This window comes from Mastigoproctus giganteus, chromosome 3 (genome assembly GCF_048544385.1).
Source record: "Mastigoproctus giganteus isolate SK-2022 chromosome 3, ASM4854438v1, whole genome shotgun sequence".
NCBI lineage: Eukaryota > Metazoa > Arthropoda > Arachnida > Uropygi > Thelyphonidae > Mastigoproctus > Mastigoproctus giganteus.
In genome coordinates, this window is record NC_143577.1 from 243321040 (window position 1) to 243344037 (window position 22998).

Consider the following 22998-nt stretch of genomic DNA (forward strand, 5'->3'; position numbering starts at 1 on the left):
GTTTTGAGCCTTGGTCGGCAGATCGTAATAGTACAGCCAAGTCTCGTCACCTGTCACGATGTTGTTCACATACCGAGATTGTCCCTTATCAAACTTTTTTAACATCTCCGGGCACCAAGTCACACGTCGTGTCATCTGCTCTTCAGTCAGTTGATGCGGCACCCAGAGAGAACAAAGTTTCTTCACGTGCAAATGATCTTGCAGAATCGAACGAATTGCTGGTGCATTTAGGCCCAAAGTATCCTCTATCTGTTGGTAGGTCACTCGCCTGTTTTCGTCAAGCATTTTCCTCACAGCAGTAACGTTTTCCTCCGTAACTGACGTTCGTGGCCTTCCCGGCCTCTCAGAATCCTCCAGAGTGAAATTTCCCCTTTGGAATTCTCTATACCACCTGAATACCGTTGTACGATGTGGACAATCATCATCTAGTGCAAGAGTCATTTCTTCTAAGCACTGGTCTATGGTTAAACCACGCACGAAATTATACCGCAAAACTGTCCTTATCTCATTTCGTGACCACGATGCCATCGCAAGCACTTTACACTCTCACTACTAATGAATAACTGAGCCCATCGACTTGGCGCGGCGGCTACTATGCACGTATGAACATGTCTCAACATGCAGCAACAAGCAGCTTCCTGTGATTCATTGTTGTGTCATATTGCAAAACTTTCCTAGTACCCTTTGTATTATGAAATGTAATATTATAATTATATTATTGTAATAACTATTATACATAATATATATATTTTTTAATGTTATATATATATATACAGAGAGAGAATCTGATCTAACAGGCAGAAAATTAGTAGCTGTGCTGTTATTAAAAAAAAGGTTGAAAACCACTGTTCTAGGTCTACAGCAGAGGGGTAGAATTAATCGGCCAAAATTACAATCGCGTTCACAATGGGGGAGGGGAACTGCGTCCGCCCATATCTCTGTCCTCAGTCTCCAGCCCCAATTTTAAACTTTAGATACTCATGTATTGTTCCTTAATTATATACTATTATTTTATATTTTCATATACCTCTTAATTTTGTGGTGATCCTTATTTAGTACCTCTATATAAAGAATAAAATTATTATATATATATATTAAAAGGTCGAAAAAAACACTGTTAGGTATTTCTTTTGGCCTAGGGGTGCCATGAAAAAATTACTGGGACAGTAAGGGTGCCGTGAACCGAGAAAGGTTAGGAACCTCTGGCTTAGAGCAAAACTATTTATGCAGAACTGGGGTGCGGTGGATTTGTAGACAAGGAGTATTGGGTGTCAGGTGATTTCACTGAGTTAGACATGTGTGCTTGTTATGCACAGATTTGCCATCCCACCCCTTGTTTGTGTTTCTCGATTTTGTGCTTTCTTGAAATTATCGTGCGTACATAGTTTAATCGTTAAAGCATTACTTAAGTCCAGAACATTAAAAGCATTATGACTAATAGAGAAATTTCCTTGTAATTAAGGCAACCAGCTCCTAACTAATATTCAATGCCTGTACAAGTTTTCTGAGTATAATTTCTGTCTTCAAGAATGATGATAGTGGATGCTACACAAATAGTTATCAGTAATTTATGTTTGTGGACATTCTAGGAGAGACGTGCTCTTCCATCCCTCAATTACTTGTACTCATGTCTACAGTATCTGGCTGCAATCTTTCTGCAAAGGTTGTTCTCTAGGGTTTCACCATTGGCTTGTTTTCTGTTCATTGTTTTTCTTGTTTGAGATGGCTGGATTTGTTGTTGCAGACCTGGAGAGACAAATGTGTATTTTTTATTAATAATCATTTTGCAGTTTGTTGTAAAATTAGCCTTTTTTTTATCACTTCTCAGTTTCAGATGCCATTATAATATTGCAGTAAGTACAGAATATGACCTAGAGGTAATTAAAAGCTAACTGAAGGGATTTATTAGAATAAATTGGTGATGTGCATTCACTCTGGCTTGTCTGTTTTTAATATCTGTAATTATGCCAACTAGTGATGGACATAATCGATTGATTAAATAATTCATTATTTCAATTATTGAAATAATTGATAAGACGCAAATTAGTTGATTGTAAAATTATGTATATATAGACATGCTATGAAATCGTGTGGCGATTGGCATAATCAAATGATATACTGTATTTAGTTTTGGACAGAATTATTGACCAGGTGTTGGTAATGACACTTTTAGTATTGAAAAAATTGGATGGAATCTTTTTTTTTTTTTTTTTTTTTTCCCTCTCTCTCTCTTCCACCCCTCATTTTCTTGTTGATTTCTTAATTGTGTAATTTGAAATTTGTATATAATTGATTATGAGAATGCCATAATCAGTTATGCCCATCACTAATGATAATGATGATATCTGGTAATATTTCAGTGACACTTGAATCTATATTGAAATTGTTATTTTTTGTTGCAAACTGAAGATGAAACTGTTTGCATTTGAATACAGCAGTGTATCTCAGTCATTTATAAAATCCCTTTGAATTTTTTATAACAATAAAATTAAATATAATAAAATAATTAAAATGGATGGGGTTAGAATGATGACTTTTTAGATTAATAACAGAAGTTGTCTATTTCGTTTTCTTTTATTATTATTGTTGTTATTTTATTTATTTATTTTGACTGTTGCAACATAAGCCTTAAGCTTCCTTTCACCATATGGCCATTAATAATAAAAGGGTAGATCACAGTGAAAAAAATCTTATGCTCTAGAAGACATCTGCATTTAGTTTTTTATTGTTATATTAAATGATTTGGTAAAGATTCAATATCGGGTACGGCCAACAAAAATGGCGGCGAGGAGATGAAGGGGAAAAGCAGTGATTGACGGGTTTTGACTCCACCCACTCACTGCGTTCCCCCTCCTCTCCTCGCCCGGCGGAGGCGAAGTGACACGCAGATGGCACGTGGCACAGCAACGAAAGTGGAGGCTGAAAACAAAGGATAAATGCGAAAATCAGGAAAATCCACATACAAAAATACACGTTTCTACGAGTTTGCGAAATGTCACGTGACATTGGAATAAGTCTGATTGAGCTAAAAAGGAAAGGGGAAAGTGTAATTTAAACCGAAATTTCGCTAAAAGGAAAGGCAAATAAACTGAACAATTTCAAAAACTAACCCTTTTTTCGACCGCAGGTAATGCAGCACAACGTAAAATTCGCCAGGGAATTGCAAAAAAGACTATTTCGCGAGCATTAACAACGAGAATTGCGGATGCACGTGAACAACAGAAATGGTTATGATGATATTTTTTTTAAAAAAAATATTGTTTACTATCCGATTTCGCCACAATTTCAAAAACTAACCCTTTTCTCGACCGCAGGTAATACAGCACAACGTACATTTCGCCGCAACGTAAAAAAACAGCACAACGTAAAATCGTACTATCCGATTTCACCACAATTTTCACCGCAGGAAATACAGCACAACGTAAATTTCGCCAGGGAATTGCAAAAAAGACTATTTCGCGAGAATTGTGGATGCACGTGAACAACAGAAATGGTTATGATGATTTTTTTTTTAAAAATATTGTTTACTATCCGATTTCACCAGCATTAACAATGAAAATTTGGGAAAGCTGAAAAGATTAATACATACCTAAAAAATTAATATATTTTAATATTAACATAAAAAATTAATACATGCCTACAATTCACACCTGCACCCAACGTGGCTGAACAAGAAAGAAAATCACGAGGAACCACAGAAATTGGGGAAATTAGGAATTACTAATCAGCCAATTAGAAGGCTCAGAAGACGAGGAAAGTGGCCACGTCACTTTCATCAGTCGACATTTAAAAATTAATTTAATTTTTTTTTCTGGGGGCTCTGCCCCCAGACCCCCGTTTAAGCGGAATTTCATAAATAAGGAATTTAATCACATTTAAAATCGGATAAGCGATTTTTTTTTTTAATTACGAAGGTAATTAAGAATGTAATTAGGAATTACTAATCAGCCAATGAGAAGGCTCAGAAGAGGAGGAAAGTGGCCACGTCACTTTAACTTTCACTTTATTTTTCAGAAAAAGAAATAACTTTAATTTTTTTTTCTGGGGGCTCTGCCTCCAGACCCCCGTCAATGTGGGGGCTCCAGCCCCCACACCCCCAGAATTATTCAGCCGATTAAATATTATTTCTTTTAAATTACGATGGTAATTAAGACAGATGATTAAACCGCAACCACGTGATATCAAAACACAAATAACAGGTATGGGTAACAGCACTTGCATCCTTCATTGATTTAATTTTTAACATTCCCGCACTGACACTTTCCGTGGGGTTGAACTAAGAAAATAAAAAAAGTAATTTAATCAATGGCCGAAATTAATTTAATTTTTTTTTTTTTCTGGGGGCTCTGCCCCCAGACCCCTGTCAATGTGGAGGCTCCAGTCAATATCGGGTGACGCACTGCGACACGTGTGACACGCACTTCGTGGCTCAGTTGTGATCGTGAGGACGTAATTGACTCCGCCCACTGGGTGGAGCCGGCTGCCTTCATTCACTTCATTCTCATTGGCTGTACCCGCTACTGAATCTTGACCAATGATTTTTATTATTTATTATTACACTGCATTCTGCTTATTGTAATCAGGAATAATGTTACTTTTATGAGAATCCAATCAGTCATTTGAAAATAGGAATATTATATGGGAGCTGTGAAAGTAAAGATATAAGGCACAAATTTACACCGTATTACTTACCAATTTAACAAAATTAAATGATGCCTGAAAATCTGAAGAATATTTATCACAGGTTAGCAAAATAAAAATAAATTTATCCTTTTGTGCACGGTTTAATTAATGCTGTAACGGGTACATACTAATTGATATTTCTGTTCGTTGACTTTTTTGTTGTAAAATTTAAAACAGTAAAGAAGATAGGCTGCATGCACAAATTGCAACTAACACAATACGCCCAAGTGAGATACGGAGCTTAAAATAGGAATGAAGAGAAGATTCTGAAAATTTGTTTTTTGTATGATCTGAAGTTGGAAGGGAAAACACATTTCACCATAACCTAAAAACTCACAGGATTCCAGATATTGGTATTGTTGCAAATGCGATAAGATCAAGTTTACTGCCGTTTATAATAGATTGTGCTAACAGAAAAGCCCAATTAACCGAAAACTGCAGGTTGTTTTATGGTAGTGACTTCCAGGGATGTGCTTTAGAAAAATATCACAAGGGTGTTAAAAATTGATTCTTATAACTGAACATATGATACCAATGAAAGTGTAGTGCATTTTAATAATTTGAATTGGTTTTTGAAATTGATTTTATAAAGCAGCTGATTCTACTAACCAGTAATCATGTTGACTGGTGCATACTAATTTCACTTTACGATGGGCTTACGATTGTCTTCGATTGGGTGTGTTCCTTCCTCTCAGCCAATAGCAGCATTTGTAAAGGTGTTGGCCACGTTTTGTTTTTGCATCCCATAGTTGAAGTGATCTTTTGTGTTGTGCTTTAATCGGTATATTAGTTTTAATCAATATGTACAATTTCCATTATGAAAATTACCTTTTAAAGAGATAAATAGCCTCTTGATATTTTAAGGAGTCCTTATGTGCTGTGATGTAATGACTAGATCGTAGGTATAGCTTAGCTTAATTTTTCAGCACTCGCCTCATAGTAATCCGCTTAATTGGTGGAAAGTTTTACCACATACATAGTGGTTAGGAGATTCTAATAACTTACGGGGATTATAAATTTAAAAACTAAGTTATGGGCTTTAAAAATTTTCCTAAGAAAGGAAAGTGCACCTTTCATTCTATGGTTGTCTAATTAAAATAAATTAAATGAAGAAAGATAAAAGCTAATAGCCGCACACGAGCAACTTTCGAAATCATCTTCAGTTAGCTGTAGTGGGGAGGGAAGAGCGCACGCGTGAGTGTGTTATATATGGGTTGAGTTCCCGGAAAGCATTTCAGTGCACGTGGAAACTTAATACATGCTAAATTCTCCCCTATTTGGAATTTAGCATGAATTAAGTTTCCACGTGCACTGAAATGCATTCCGGGAACTCAACCCATATATAACACACTCGCACGCACTCTTCCCTCCCCACTACAGCTAACTGAAGATGATTTCGAAAGTTGCTCGTGTGCGGCTATTAGCTTTTATCTTTCTTCATTTAATTTATTTTAATTAGACAACCATAGAATGAAAGGTGCACTTTCCTTTCTTAGGAAAATTTTTAAAGCCCATAACTTAGTTTTTAAATTTATAATCCTCGTAAGTTATTAGAATCTCATAAGCACTATGTATGTGGTAAAACTTTCCACCAGCTAAGCGAATTACTATGAGGTGAGTGCTGAAAAATTAAGCTAAGCTATACCTATCATCTAGAGATAAATAGCTTAGTTATATAGTGAAAATTTCAACTTCCGAGGTCTTGGAACAAATTACCAAAAAAAAAGTGTTATTAGGTTCACATGATATTTTTACGATGGTGTCTCCAGAACTGATTGATATTGTAAAGCGGGGTTCCACTGTATATAGAAAATATGCCATTTATTGTAATTAGTACTTTGTTTTATATGTCACCTTTTTACTTTATCGTGTTTTGCAAATCTGCAATTGAAGTGATTGTGTAACATCCTGATTTGTTCCTGAACTTGGACATATATCGTGCAAAAAGGTTAGGTGGAATAGGACCAGGGTACATCTGCCAGGGACAAAAGTTGATGACAATGCAGATATCTTTTAAGAGTACAAAAGGTGACATTGTTTATGCTCTAAGGCATAAACAACTTAGAGCATAACCAATGTTGGTTATGCTCTAAGGCAGTGCATCCAGTTTACATGGGTGGCCAGTGCAATGTTGAATCAGTGTGGTGACATAAGCACTGGGAAAGCAAAAATTGAGAGTAGGAGTGTTATAATAGGCTTAATGACTGGAGAATACAACAAACAACTGTACAGAAAAATAGGCCAGTAAACCAGAATGTCTTATAGTGTGGGATTTTAACTTCCCAGATATTGACTGGAACTTGTGGGTTGGTCAGTCGTACAGTTTGGATTTATTGGATGACTGCTTTCTACAGCCACATGTTAGAGGTGACCAAATGTAATACTCTTGATCTGATTATCAGTGGTGATTATTTGTACATTAAGAGTCTGCAGATACAGTAACCACTAGGTGGCAGTGATCACAGTCTATTGATGATGTACTTACTTGAAGATGTAAATGTCATCAAAGGTATAGGTGGCCACAGCAGTTTCAGTTTTTAATTTCTATACAGTGGGATCAACAGATGATGATTACCATCAGCCAATTCTTAAATGGGAAGCATTTAAGGAAATAATCATAGAAGCTACTGGGCTTTTCATACCAACTAAGAAATGCCATTCAAGGTTTAGGCCTAAATGGATGTCTGATGAACAGAGACTAATGGCAGAAAAATAAAATGCATGGAATGCATATTAATTATCAGGTAATATAGAAGCCTATGGTAGATATAAGCTAGTCTGTAATTTAGTCACAAAGTTAGGCAATTGAAGGCAGATTATGAGAAATCTTTGAAAAAGGATTTGAATAAAAACAAAGCTTTTTTTTACTTATGTAAACTCTAGAGGAATCAAATTGGTCCACTTGATGTCATTGGTTTGGTTATTGATGATCCTGCTCCGGTTGTTGACGAATCGAATGAGTATTTTGCATCTAAATTCACACATGAAGAATTCTTTAAGGAAGTGGAGGCCAGAAGTTTATCATACTCTAAGATGGAGATAAATGATTTTGTAAAATAACTGAGAGGAAAGTGGAAGTAAGCAGACCCTTAGCCATAATTGTGAGGACTTCCTTGGATTCAGGGGAGATCCATGCAGACTGGAGATGTGGAAAATATATCCCCAATTCACAAAGGGTGTTCATAAGGGTGACACAAGTAATTACAGCCCTTGTAGTTTAATTTCTGTTCCAGAGATAATAATGGAGTCACTAGCTAAAGAAATAATGCAGGATCATCAGTACATGGGTTCACATCTAGTGAGTATTGGCTTGGCACACCCAGGGTCGAGCTGGATGTCATCATTCTTCTCTTTCTTGGTGATTCTGTTCTATTTCTGACTCTCTCTCAGGGGTAACTTTTTTTTTTTTTTGGCTGGTGCAGCAAAAGCGTCAGGCTTCCTTGCACCATATGGCTAATTATAATAATAATAAGACTTCAGTTATTTTTCAGACAGCACGGGTTTGTTAGGGGGAAATCTTGTTTGACAAATTTAGATATTTTAATGCGGCCACAAAGGAATTGGATGGAAAAAAATTATTTTAATATCATATACTTGGATTTCAGGAAAGCTTTTGATACTATTGCACATAAAGACTGCTATACAAATTGTGGCATTAAGGGCAGGTTGCTGCTATGGATAAAGGGATGGTTGAGTGGGAGGAGACAGTGAGTGGTTATTAGTGGACATCGTTCTTTGTGGAGTTTCTCATGGTTCGGTGTTGTTTTCTGTATTTATAAAAGATATTGATGAAGGCATATCTGCCTTAATGTCCAAGTTTGCAGATACAAAGGTTAGTAGGGTGATTAATGGTGGTAATGAGTATGCTATTGCAACAGTATCTTAGTTAGGCAGATGTGCTGAGAATTGGCAACAGAAGTTTAACATTGACAAATGCAAAGTACTGCATATGGCATTAACCCCATAGTAGCATACCAACTGTGCGGTACTACACTCAGGTTAGTGTAAAGTTAAAAAGACCTGGGACAATTTTGCAGTCAGATATGAAGTGCTGAGTAGTGCAGACACTCTGCAAGGACAGCTCATGTTTTGTGAATGACATACAGGGATTTTTCTAGCAGGGATAAGGTGATGATTATCCCATTGTGTAAGGCAATTGTTGGGCCATATCTTGATTACTGCATAAAGGTCTGGAGGCCTCATTTTAGTTAGTATGTAGAGCTGCTGGCATGAGTACAGAAAGGGGCAGTGAGATTGGCGAGTAGAACAGAAAGGTGCTCTTACCAAGAAAGGCTTTAGTTCTGCAATTTTCACCACCTAGGGAGTAGGCACCTGTGGGGTGATCTGATTGAGGTGCTTAAGGCTTTTAATGGTTTGAGCAAGCTCAATGCTGAAGGAAGAACTAGACAAAGAATTGGAGGGGAATGGATAGGTGAAATGGAAGTTGGTTTTTTTTTTTTTTTTTTTTTGTTTATTTGTTACTGATGCTGTGTAAATTTGCTTTTTTGCATCATATGCCAATGTGCAACTAGCGACTGATTTTGCTTTGTACATTTTGTGTAGTTGTGTACCGGTCTGTTTTATAGTAGAGCATTAATTCTTGATTTTGATGGTTATGGATTTACAGAATCATTACGACAGTTTTGTCTTTCTTGAAGAAATACAGTAGACTGTCAAAATAACCCCAAATAATGGAACATTCGAGCTAACTGTATATTGAGATTGGGTGTTTATACAGAGTGCAGATGACTTGCAGTGTTAAAAAAAGAAAAATTGCTAGTCGCGTGGTTACTGTATTTAAGTTTGCCATTTTGAAAGTGAATTCTGTACTGATTGTATTATGCCACTGTTTTGCATTTATTATAAGTTAAAAACTCCTCACTATGGCTACTAAAGTTGATAAACCTCATACAGAGAATAAAAGAACAACATTAAAGCTTAGTGACAAATGATATAATAATAATAGAAAATAGAATGGGTGTATTAATGGCAGAATATAACATTGGATCTTTGATGTGTTTGTTTTTTATGTGCAGTTAATCAAATTGCATTCTTAATTTCTATTTCTTATTTAGCCTCATTATTTCTTTATTAAATATATTAAAAATAAAACTTTCTAGATTAGATAACGGGAAAATTGAAATAACGGCATCTTGTGAATCCCCGAATGTGCCGTTATTCTCAAAGTATCTACTCTAATATTGCTGGATATTTTTTTTTTTTTTTTTTTTTTCCCTCTTCCACATTTTAAACATTTCTGCTCTGCATCAATAAACTTGCTGAACAACTTCATTCTGTTTCTTCTGTTAGTGTTACTTTAGCTGGGTCACAAAGTGATCAGAAATAGTGGGATCCACTCTATGTGGAAAATTTTTATTATTATATGAAATTGTTTCATAATATTATTGTTATATGAATTTTTTCTTTTATTTAGAATACAGCAGTTATGGGACAACCCAGACTGGGTAAGTATTGATTTGATTTCATAATAAAATAACGGAGATGTTAAATAGGTTTGGTAGCGTTCGTTAGCTTCTTAGTTTGAATTTAACCAGCGATTTTTGGAAGTTCCGACTTGGTGTTGGCGCCAGTATTGTTGAACTAGTCACCATATTGTAGTCGATAAGAAATAGCTTAATGTGTATGTATATATTTATATATATATATTGAACTGATGGCGTAAGGTATAAAGTTTAACTAGATAGCGTAATACGAAGCACTGTATTAGGAATCTGTTGGCTTATTATAGTATTTTCAATTGATCTAAAATATTAATCTTATTAAATTTTATTGTTAATTAAATTGTATTTAAACGGAAATCATGACCCAGACTAGAGCTGCGAAGCAAAGATCACAGACTACCGAGAGTGGTGTGGCTCAGGGGAGAAACGAAGGGAGCGATTCTCCAACGCATCAGTCTCAAAAAATGTGAAATGTTTGCCGACCTTTCTAAAAACAGGACATGATCTAGCCAGGGAGGATGCCTTTGTGTGTGCTAGGTGTCTGGAGTGTCAAGAAATTAGGCGCCAACTCAGCGTTCTGATGGATGTCTACGAGAGCTTGAGGTGTAGGGTAAATGCCCTCCAAGAAATTAATAATGGGGCCCATCAGGCTCTCAGCTGCCCAGCTCAACGACAGAGCACTCCTGTGCATCAGGCAACACAGAGGCAATCTCCAAGGCAGAATGTGCTGGTCCCAAAGGAACTGGTTATTGTTGGGGACTATTGTCAGGGAGACGGGAATATGCTATGGAAGAAGGATAGGTGGAACATGACCAGGGTATTTTGCCAGGGGCAGAAGTTGATGACACTGAAGGACAGATATCTTTTAAGGTCACAAAAGGTGATATTGTTGTACATGTTGGCACTAAACCTTAAGAGTAAGAGATCTGCAGGTTTACTTAACAAGTACACGTCAGTGCTGGAAAAAAGTCGCGAGTTAGGGTTAAATTTGGAAGTGTCTGCAATTCTGCCCAGACACAATGGGGGGGAATATATGATGAGAGCCTTGTCAATCAATTTGGCCCTGGAGAGATTGTGCAAGGCTCAAGGGGTAGAATTTTTTTCAGCCTGGTCTGTGCTTGTTGACAGGAGAGACTGCTTCTACAGGGATGGGATACACTTAAATTGAAAGGGTGCAAGAATATTTGCTGATGCTATCGAGGCAGTGTTATGTGGGTCGGAAAACTGCTAGCATGTTGGGATACACAGACTAGAAGGTTAACAGTGGCCGCAGGCAGAGGCAAAAGTGATTCTTTCACTGCTTCTATTAGAATGGGCAGCAGACTGGAAAGCAAGGTAATGGAGATTTCCAGGACTGCTGGGAGTCATAATGGAACAAGTAAATACATGGGCTGTGTTAGGATGGCTAGGAGCAGGAACAGGTGCGTGTATACTTGCATGTACACCAATGCTAGGAGTGTAGTTAATAAATTTGTTGAGCTTGAAGTGCTAGTCAAGACATCAAAGGCAGATATTGTTGGGATATCAGAGATGTCACACAGATATAGGTAGTGCAGACTTGGAATTTGGGGAGTACAATGTGTATAAGAAGGGATGGGTTATGCTGTTATTTAAGAAACACACAAAATCTATGGAAGTGCATCCAGTTGATGCCGGTGGACAATGCAGTGTTGAGTTTGTTTGTTGTGAAATAAGCACTGGGAAAGGAAAAATGAGTAGGTGATTCATTAGGTTATAGGCCTAATGAATCTGATGAGTATAATGAGCAATTGTGCAGAGAAATAGTGGGCCAGTAAATCAGAATGTCTTATAATGGGAGATTTTAACTTTCCAGATATTCACTGGAACTTGTGGTTGGCCACTTGCAAACTAGCAAGACTTTTGTGGATTTATTGGATGACTCTTTTCTACAGCAACGTGTTTGAGAGGCAACCAGAGGGAGTAATACTCTTGATCTGATTATCAGTAGAGATTCATCGTGCATTAAGAATCTGCAGATAAAGGAACTGCTGGGTGACAGTGATCACAATGTACTGGTGTGGGAATTGTATAAAGATGTAGCTACCATCAAAGCTAAAGGAAAGGGATTTTGCTTTCTTAAAGGTGACTACAGAGGTCTCAGACAGTTTTTAAATTCTGTACAGTGGGATCAACTAATGATGTTACCAACAGTGAATTCTAAATGGGAAGCCTTCAGGGACTTAATGTTGTCGGCTACTGGGCTTTTCATTCCAACTAAGAAATACTGTTCTGGGTTTAGGCCTAAATGGATGTCAGATTAATTAATGAGGCTAGTGGCAGAGAAGAAGAATGTATGGGATGCATATAAAGTATCAGGCGATACAGAACCTTATGGCAGGTATAAACTCATCTGTAATCAAGTCACAAAGGAGGTTAGGCAGGTAAAGGCAGATTATGAGAAATCTTTGGCAAAGGATGCAAAGAAAAACAGCAAAGAGTTCTTTACTTATGTAAACTCTAGAAGGAAGGGATGAATCAGATTGGACCACTTAATATAGAGCTGACTGTCGATGATCATGCTCAGGTAGCTGATAAACTGAATGAGTATTTTGCATCTACATTCACACAGGAGTTATTCAATGAGGTGAGGGCCAGAAATTTATCAAACGCTAACAGGGAGCTGAGTGATTTTGTAATAACTGAGAGCAAAGTGGAGGAGAAATTGTTGAAGTTAAAACATAAGGAAGGCACCTGGAGTGGATGGGATCTATCCAGTTATATTAAAGGAGGCAGCAAACACTTGGCCATATTTATGAGAGCTTCCATGGACTCGGGGGGGGGGGGGAGGTCTCCATGGACTGGAAGTGTACAAATGTATCCCCAATTCACAAAGGAGCTTCAAAAGGTGACACAAGTAACTACAGACCTGTTAGTTTAACTTGTGTTCCAGGGAAAATAATGGAATCACTGGTTAAAAAAGCATTGCAGGATCATCTAGTGACAAAACTGCAGTAATAGTTAAGGCACAGCATGGGTTTGTCAAAGGGAGGTCTTATCTGACCAATTTTATTGTTTACTATGATGTGGTCACAAATGAACTGAATGCCAAAAATAATTTTGATATCATATACTTGGATTTCAGGAAAGCTTTTGATACTGTTGCACATGGAAGAATGCTATACAAATTGGAGAGGTATGGCACCAAGGGTAAGCTGCTACAATGGATTAAGGGGTGGTTGAGTGGGGGACAACAGAGTGTGTTAATCAATGGACACTGCTCTTCGTGGACAAATGTTATTAGTGGAGTTCCCCAGGGTTCGGTGTTGGGCCCATTATTGTTTTGTATATTTATCAATGATATTGATGAAGGTATATCGGGTTTAATGTCCAGGTTTGCAGATGATACAAAGGTTGGCAGGGTTGTTAATCCAACTGAATCTAGATAAGTTGGGCAAATGGACTGAGAAGTGGCAACTGAAGTTTAACATTGACAAATGCAAAGTACTGCATATGGGTAGCAGTAACCAAAGAGAAACGTACCAACGGAGTGGTACTACACTCGGGGAAGTAGAAAGTGAAAAAGACCTGGGGGATTGTGCAGTCAAATATGAAGTTCACTGACAGTGCAGACGGGCTGCCAGGGCAGGTCATGGAGTCTTGTCAGTGATATATATGAAGTTTGCTAGCAGGGACAGGGAGTTAATAATCCCGTTATACAAGGCAATGGTCAGGCTACACCTAGATTACTGTGTACAGGTCTGGAGGCCTCATTTTAGGAAGGATGTAGAGTTGCTGGAAGAAAGGCTTAAGTTCTGCAAATTGCAGTGCCTGGAGAGTAGGCACCTGAGAGTTGATCTGATTGAGGTGTAGAAGGCCTTGAATTAGTCGAGCAAGCTGAATGCTGATGGGATTCTTCGTCTTGCTCTGACTAAGAACCTGATGGGGGCACAGTTTCAAATTGAGGAAAGATAGTTGTAGAATAGATGTTCTGAAATTTGCCTTTAGCCAGTGGGTAGTTGATTGGTGGAACAGGCTTCCATCTTTTGTTGTGGATGTTGATAGCCTAAATAAATTTAAGGCTGAGCTGGACAGGGATGAAATGGGAGGTTTTTTTTTTTTTTTGGCTGATGCTGCATAAGCTTGCTTTCTTGCATCGTATGCCTCTACTAATGCTAATTCTAAAATCACAACTACAGTGGATTCTGGTTATTTGGGATCCCTCAGGACTGGTGCACTTTGGCCCAATTAAGCATCTGCCTCAATTATGCAAAGTTTCACAAAAATAATTAAAAATACAGTGGATCCCTTCCTTACAGTTGATTCACTGTATGATCAAAACTTATTTTACTATGGAGAGTCCATTATGATAGACTCACCATAGTAAAATACCATTTGCTATACGATATGTAGTAAGTGCCAGTCGTTATGATCATGTTTGTAAATTGGATTTTAATTCTATTAAACGGTGATTCTAATGAGCAAGAATCGGAGGAATATTATCTACAGGCTATAAAAGTAAAGATATATTAGTGCAAATTTACACTTTATTACCTTACCAATTTAAAAAATTAAATGATATGTGAAAATTGGAAGAATATTTTCCACGGGTTACCAAAATAAAAATAAATTTATGCTTGCACGAATAGCTTAATTAATACATACTGTAATATGTACATACTAACTACTTGATATTTCTGTTCACTGACATTTTGGGTGTGGGACCTAAAATTTAAAACAATAAAAAAGATAAGCAATCAATAATAAAGAACACGGCATGCAAAAATTGCAGCTAACACGCGATGCGTGCAAGTGAGAATGGGGTAGGAAGCTGCAAAGCTTAAAAAATAGGAATGAAGAGAAGATTCTGAAAATTGTTTTTTATATGATTGAAGATTTCATGGAAGCAGAAATACATTACACCATAATAACGTAGAAACCCACAATTCCAATTATTGGTATTGTCACAAATGCAGTAAGCTTGAGTTTACTACCCGTTTATAATAGATTGCACAAACAGAAAAGCCCAATAAATTGGAAACTGCTAATTGTTTTTGTTTTATAGTTGTGACCTATAGAAATATAGTTAGACAATCATAGGGTAATCTCTAGTGCTGTGGTCTCCTGCCCCGATTAAATGGCATGTCCCAATTAAGAAGAAAGCCCTGGTTATTTTCTCAATTAGGTTCTGTTCTTTAAGATTTGTCCCAAATAAACAGCTGCCCTGATTAACCGGTGGTCCAAATAGCCGGAATTCACTGTAATGTATTTATTTGGGAGCGGGTAAAAATTTGTTTGGTAAGGACCACAGTTTGTGTAGTTTCAACTTAGTTGACATCACTGATATAAAACAGTTAACAACAAATATTCAGTTGTGTATTAATACACCCTGCTGCTCCTTGTGTTCTATAAATTTTTTCCCCCCTTTAGTCAATATAATAAAATTTAAACTATGTATAAATATATACAGTCGAACTCGGTTATAATGAGCATCAAGGGACAGACGGTTACTTGCTATATCAGTGATGAGTTAAATCTACCTTTTTTTTTTTTTTTAATTCTCAATAACTTGATAAAAACAGATTAAAGAAATATTAGAGAGAAAAAAATACAGTATCAGTATGTACAGTTGTGCTCCTGTATCTGTTGGTTCAGTTATCTGCGGTTAATCACGGAAAAAAACGACAAACCTTAACACGTACTACTTGTGTATCCAATACGATGCTTCTCTTTATTTTCTTAGTGCGGTTTGGTCACCAACATGATAATGGTTCTTTAGAGATTTAATGGATGCACAACAGTTACTATAAAAAAATTTCCGACATCCCTAAAATAAATAAAACAAATTTGTCCTTTTGCGTTATGACGGAACTCAACAATCGACGTGACGCGCTAAATCAAACTTTTTTTTTTTTTTTTGTGGTAGGTGTGAAAGACAGCAGGGGTTGCAAATAGGTACACTAATCTCCCAATTACGCCTTATAACACCAGTTTTTGTCACTTTTTTATGATTTATAGTTATTGCTTGAATTTTATTTATTTATTTTTTTTGTCTTGAAGTGTCCTGGTAAATTGAGTCTGCTGTACTTTATTATACGTGTATATGTACAAGAAAATCATGTTATATACGGGGTCAGCAGATGTTTGCTTATATCCGTGGTTTCAACCATCCACGGTGGGTCTTGGAACGTATTCCCCATTATACGGGGTCTTACTGTACCTACATATTTTTTATTTAGAAGTCCTGAAATAAATTTATGATTCAGTGAATACAAGACATCTGTAAATATGCTAATGCGACAGGTGGAATGCCAATGCACTATTGTATAGCTTCCATCCCCGAAAGGACACGGTCGTAAACCAGCTGCTAATCCGATGCACTGCGGGTGCTCATAAAAGCTAAGTTGCCCTTTTCATTTTTAATTTGTACGGTATGTCTGGGTAGTATGCTCGTTATAGCAGTGAGAGATTGTGTGGAAATACAGTCCATTCCGGTTATTTGGGACTAGTGCGTTTCGGCCCGATTAAGCGACTGCTCCAATTATCCGAAGTTTCCCCCCTTTACAATTAGTTCACTGTACAATCAAATCACGTTACGACGAACTCAACATAGTAAAGTACCGTCACTATACGATATGTGGTATGCGCTGGTCATTGTGACCATGTTTGTGAATTGAATTTTAATTCTATTAAACGGTGATTCTAATTAGAGAAAATAGGAGGAATATTGTCCACAGGCTATAAAAGCAAAGATATATTAAGCACAAATTTACCATTTATTACCTTACCAATTAAAAAATTAATATGTGCATATGAACTAGTTGACATTTGTGAGTGGGGGTTAAAATTTAAAACAGTAAAAAGATAAGCAATCAATAACAAAGAACACAGCACAAACAAATTGCAAGTAACACAATACGTGCGAGTGAGAACGGAGTAACTAGTTATGAAGCTTAAAAAATAGGAATGAAGAGAAGATCTGAAAATTAATTTTTTTTATATGATTGAATATTTCATGGAAGTGTAAACACATTTACCATAATAACCCACAGAATTCCAGCTGTCGGTATTATTGCAAATTCAGTAAGATCGAGTTTACTGTCCATTTATGATAGATTTCACTAACAGAAAGGCCCAATAAACAGGTGACTGCTTATTGTTTTATGGTTGTGACCTCCGCAATTTCGACCGAACCGCGTGGTACCGTCGGAGACAATCGTAGGGTAATCTCCAGTGCTGCGGTCTCCTGCCCCAATTAAATGGCAAGCTGTTCCAATTTAAAGTAAACCCTGGCTATTTTCTCGATTGGTTTCTATTTTTTAAGATTTGCCCCAAATAAACGGCTGCCCTTGATTAACCGGTGGCCCAAATAACCGGAATCCACTGTACGTGTAAATTAAAATCATTGTGGGTTTTTGCTCTTTACAGCCGTGATTTCTGTGCTCGTTATAACCAAGTTTGCCTGTATTTTTAAAATATATATTATTACTTTTAAACAAACGTTTGCCTGCCGCCCGCCTCGGTGTGTTCCATCAACCATCGGGAGAAGACGTGTTTGTCTCCTGCTAATAAAGTCAATGCAGACTTGCATTTAAAAATTCAAATTTTTAAATGAGCCAGATGAAAATATTACCGCGAAGGAGATAATGGTAAAAGAATTAGATGAAATTTTTCGTATCACATAGAATCTCAAACAAAAGGTTTGATGGTCTCTGCGATATTTATTTCGCCAGGACCCAGAGAAGATTGTTATCGGCTATCGAAAATTGATTGATGAAAAGAGAAAGTCAACTGTTTGAATATTTCCGCAACAGTAATTTCTTCATTGTGTATTTTATGTTAGTGTTTCCCAAAGTTTCTCGGTTCACGGCGCCTTTAATGTCTCAGTAATTTTCAAGACGCACCCAGACCAAAAGAAATACCCAACAGTTTCATTTAGTAGTTATGTCCAAATAACTGAATAAGAAATGGTGAAACTGTGAACTGCCTCGAGCTAGCAGTTCGCGCGGTGTCCGACAGATGTCGAGTATCGCTGTGTTTCCCTCGAAAATTTAAAATATTCCACGGCGCACAGTTTAAGAACCGCTGTTTTATGCAATAAACATTTAATTCCATAATTATTTTCATTATCTTTTACGTTATATACAGTTAAAAAGTTATTTAAAAGGTATTTTTAAAATTCTTTATGGACATTCCCAGAAGGTCAAGGACCAATTATAATTTTTCCTATTGGTTATGATATTCGATTAACACGTTTCCGTTTTGTGTGATGTGCTCGCGGGACGAATTAATCGCGTTAATCGAGGCCCGTCTGTATTTGTTTGCTTTTTTTTTTAAATAATTACTTGCTTACTATTTTTTGTTGTTATTGTTATTCTGTTTATTGTAGCAATTGTTTGCTTTCATCCCTTTTACACAGCCGACTGGCTAAGTGGGTTGTACAAAAAAGGCAAGAAATATTACAATCTTATAAGTAATTATTTCAGTGTCTTAAAATTGGGCTGCATAGCTGCAGGTAGCTCAGAGTACTATGTTAAATAATACCCTACCTTACTGTAGGGTATTATTTAACATAGTACTACATCTCATTCTATCTTCCTTATCTGAGGAGTTTCCTTCATGGTGCTCTTGTTTTGTAGTGGAAGTAAGCTGTGGGCTTCTAATAGGCTCTTCACTTTGTATTCCTTGCTCTAATAGTATTTAACAGTGTCTATTGCCAGTTAATTAAAAAGGTTTGACTGTGTGTAGAAGGAAATTCTTTAGACAGGATATTTGTATAGTATACAGGGTGTCTCAAAAATATTGGTACAACCGTTTAGGGGAGGTAGGTAACATCTAAAGGAATGTGAATTGCATAGGGAAACGTCACCGTAAGTCAGTACAAGGCGCTGTTCATCAGTTCGCGAGGGGGAAAATTTCTGGATTACTCATTCAAGCAGTAGTTGCCGCACGAAGAGCATGCATCGATATACGAACTGTGAGCTGGCAGACATGCACCTAGTATATGGATTAGCAGAGGGCCACGCGGTGTGCGCCCTCATGCGGCACAACATCGCTTCGCAATAAGTGTGTGGGCAGGTATGGTCAGTGACTGCTTAGTCGGCCCATACCTGTTACCATCACGCATGAACTCCGCTAAATATCGGATCTTTCTTGAACAAGTTCTACCAGGGTTACTTGACGATGTTTCAACATGACGGGGTGCCTGCCCATTATGGAAGGTGTGTTCGTGACCATTTGAACAGGTGTTTTGGGCGTCGATGGATTGGCCTTGGTGGACCCTGTTGCCTGTCCCCCATGCTCACCTGATTTATCGAGCCTCGATTTCTTTCTGTGGGGCCCTTAAATCTATCGTGTATGAATTGCCTGCGGAGACGGAAATGGATCTCGTGGTGAGACGCTTCTGCTACTGTCAAACTCCAGGCATGTTTGACCGTGTCTGCCAATCCATGCCGTGTCGCGCATGCATTGCGTCTCATGGTGGAACCTTGGAGCATTTGTTGTAACATCATGAAATGCATCCATCTCGTACTCCATTGTTAATATTATGTCAAATAAATGTTTGCCGCTAATTACTGTCGTGTCATTTCTGCTTCTTGTGCCTCTGCTACTACTTTCCCGTGACGTTTCCGGTTATGGGTTCCTATGCGATTCACATTCCTTTAGATGTTACCTACCTCCCCTAAACGTTTGTACCAATATTTTTGAGACACGCTGTATAAACTATCTGTGTGAGTATGATGTCTGCTACAAAAATGCATTGTAAAATGTTCAGGGGATTTATTCTTGAAACCACAAAGATATTCGTACCAGTGGTCAAATTCCGTTTGTGGTCTTGCAAAATTGCTTTATGCAGTGGTATTATGACTTCCCTATCTCTACAAGCAAATGTTCAATAAATCGATAGAACACCATGGGCCTTTTGTGGCCTGTCATAACTCCTAATCTTTTCCTCTGCTGATTTTAGTTGAACTCCAAGTGTATAAGTTATTTTGAGATTGCTGTTAAGACCTTGCATTCTGCTGTATTAAAAGATAGCATTAATTGAGGCATATGATGCAAGAAAGCAAGTTTATAGAGCATCAGCCAAAAAAAAAAAACACATTCCCATTTCACATAGTCTGATCACTCCAAATGTTTGTCTAGTTCAGCCTTAAATTTATTTAAGCTATCAACTTCCACAACAGATGGTAGTCTGTTCCAGCAATCAACTACCCGCTGGCTAAAGGCTAACTTCTACACATCTATTCTACAACTGTCTTTCCTCAATTTGAATCTATGCCCCCCTCAGGCTCTTAGTCTGAGCAAGCAGATGTATCCCATGAGCATTGAGCCTGCTGAAACTACTCAAGGCCTTGTACACCTCACAGGTGCCTAGTCTCCAGATGCTGCAACTGATAGAAATTAAACTTCTAGTAAGAGAACCCCTTTGTTCCTCTTACTAATCTTGTTGCCCTTCTGTACTTGTTCTAGCAACTCTACATCCTTCCTAAAATGAGGCCTCCAGACCTATATGCAGTACTCAAGGTGTTGCCTGACCATTGCCTTAAACAAGGGGATAATCGCTTCCTTGTCTCTGCTTGCAAAATTCCTATATATCATTGACAACACTCCATGACCTGCTGTGGCAGCCCGTCTGCACTGCTCAGAGAACTTCATATCTGACTGCACAATTACCTCCAGCTCTCCTTCATTCTCCACCTCCCTGAGTGTAGCACTACACAGTTGGTATGTTCCTCTTGGGTTACTGCTACCCATATGCAATACTTTGCATTTGTCAATATTAAACTTCAGTTGCCACTTCTCTGCCCACCTACCTAACTTTTCTAGATCCTGTTCAGTAGCATACTCTTTAGTATCATTAACAACCCTCACAATCTTTGTATCATCTGCAAACTTGGACATTAAACCTGATATATCTGCATCGATTTCATTAATAAATACACTTGACAGTAATGGGCCCAGCACTGAACCCTGGGGGGCTCCAATCAACCAGAAATCATAAAATTCAAGTACAGGTGACCCCCGCTTAATGCTGATAATTTGTTCTGGAAAAACAGAATGCTAAGTGAGTGCCATATTCCCGTAATGTAACGTGTATTTGTGAGTCGTGGTGTATACCACCTCGACTCACAAATATTAAGGGGTAGTGAAAAGATGCCAAATGTCGGTCAAAATATTTAATATTGAAAATCTGTATATATAAAATATTCTCCGTTACATATGTATATAATTATGTGGTAAGTAACTACATTACATATCAAAATTATAATTAAAATCAAGAATCTATTAATCCGATGGCTCTTGCCTGTTGAGTCTTCATATCTTTGGTCAGTTTTGGGTTGTAGTTTGGCACTCTTCTTAGTAAATAAAAAGGGGTTTTACTTTAAAATCTCCTACAGAGTTACCACTCAACAATAAAGTCAACCGATCCTTTGCCGCTTTGAAGCCTGGCCTGTTTTTTCTTCTTTTTAGGCATTCGTTTCCAAAAAAAGTCCTGTTTCATCTATGTTAAAAACTTGAATTATAAAGCCTCTTCAATAATTTTAAGAAGTTCTTAGAAGTCTCTCAATTTCAATTATAATAGCCGGTCTAGCCATAACCAATTTATTAATTATAAATGTTCTTACAGTTGAATCTGCCAGTCTTAAATGATCCACTTGTCATTGAATGGAATTGATTCGTTTCAAAATGTGTAATTTAATTTTCAAATTCAGCTTTTTCTTACCTTAGTAGGCTTCGTGCCATGTGCAGACATTGCTTTTTAATTCTTATCTGCCGTTATCTTCGAAGATGTAACTGCGTTGCATTAATTATTATACAATGTTCGAGTAAGCTGTCCATTACCTAGTGCTGTACTGAGTTATGACTAGACTTTGGATAAATGCATATAACGCAAATATTACAAGCAATATACTTAATTTTTAAAATGCTGATCTCGGAACTACGTAACAAGCCACCGTACTGCAGTTAAATTAGCGTGGAAGAAAATTTTTCAAGTCGCTGTGGGAAACGTTTTAATGCTGTTTTGCTATTCATTTTCAAGCTAGCAACTACATCAGATGAAATATTTTAATTAAACATGCTAAAAGTTTGATCTGTATGCTGGCAAAAGAGCATTATAGTGAGTTGACAGCATACAGCGAACCATGTTATAACGAGGACCGGCTGTAATAACTAGAATAGGTATAAACAGATGTTTTGTGGCATAAGTTGTTATTGTGAGATTAGTGTGTCTATTATCTTGCAACCCGCTGCTCAAAAAAAAAAAAGAGACCAAATGTTTAATTTGTTTTAGTGCATCACTTTGATAGTTGTGTTGTCGCACCGCAAATGGACAGATTTTGTTTCGTTAATTATCAGTGATTTTGGATTTTTATTTTTAATGGTAACTTTTTTTTTTTTTTGTTCAGAAATTGTGAAAATGATGGGCAAACGCAAGAGTTGTGCTTTCAATTAAACAAAAAATTGAAATTATTAAAAAGCATTAAAAAATGGTGCATCTGTTTAAAATCTCTAATGAACCATTATACTGTTGGTGACCAAACCATACACGACATTGTAAAAAATAGAGGGAAGCTATTAGATTTAAAATCGACATCGTAAAAAATAAAGGGAGGCATCGCATTGGACATGCGGGTAGTGCATGGTGGTAAGTTTTTTTTTGCTTTTTTATCTATTGCCATACTTTTTACATAGGTTGCTGAAAATTTTTTCGACACAGTAAGTTTATTATTTTTTTTTTATTCATAGGAAGCAATATTTGTGATGCACTTATGCCAAGAGGGATCGGGGTAATCTCTAATACATACACATATATTATTGTCTCTAAAAGTCTGAGTGTTAAATGCTAGCGTAGAAGCAGTAGACTTTTTATTATTATTATTATTTATTT

The 22998-nt window shown here is 37.1% G+C and overlaps 1 protein-coding gene across 4 annotated transcripts in view; it reads left to right on the forward strand.

Moving 5' to 3' along the window:
- Positions 1 to 22998, forward strand: part of LOC150088979 (uncharacterized) — a 129743-nt gene that overhangs the window by 6239 nt on the left and 100506 nt on the right. For all 4 annotated transcript variants that reach the window (XM_090369740.1, XM_090369742.1, XM_090369743.1 and 1 more), the window contains exon 2: positions 10118 to 10148. In XM_090369740.1, the coding sequence (XP_090225866.1) occupies positions 10118 to 10148 (31 nt within the window). The remainder of the gene's footprint in view (positions 1 to 10117; positions 10149 to 22998) is intronic.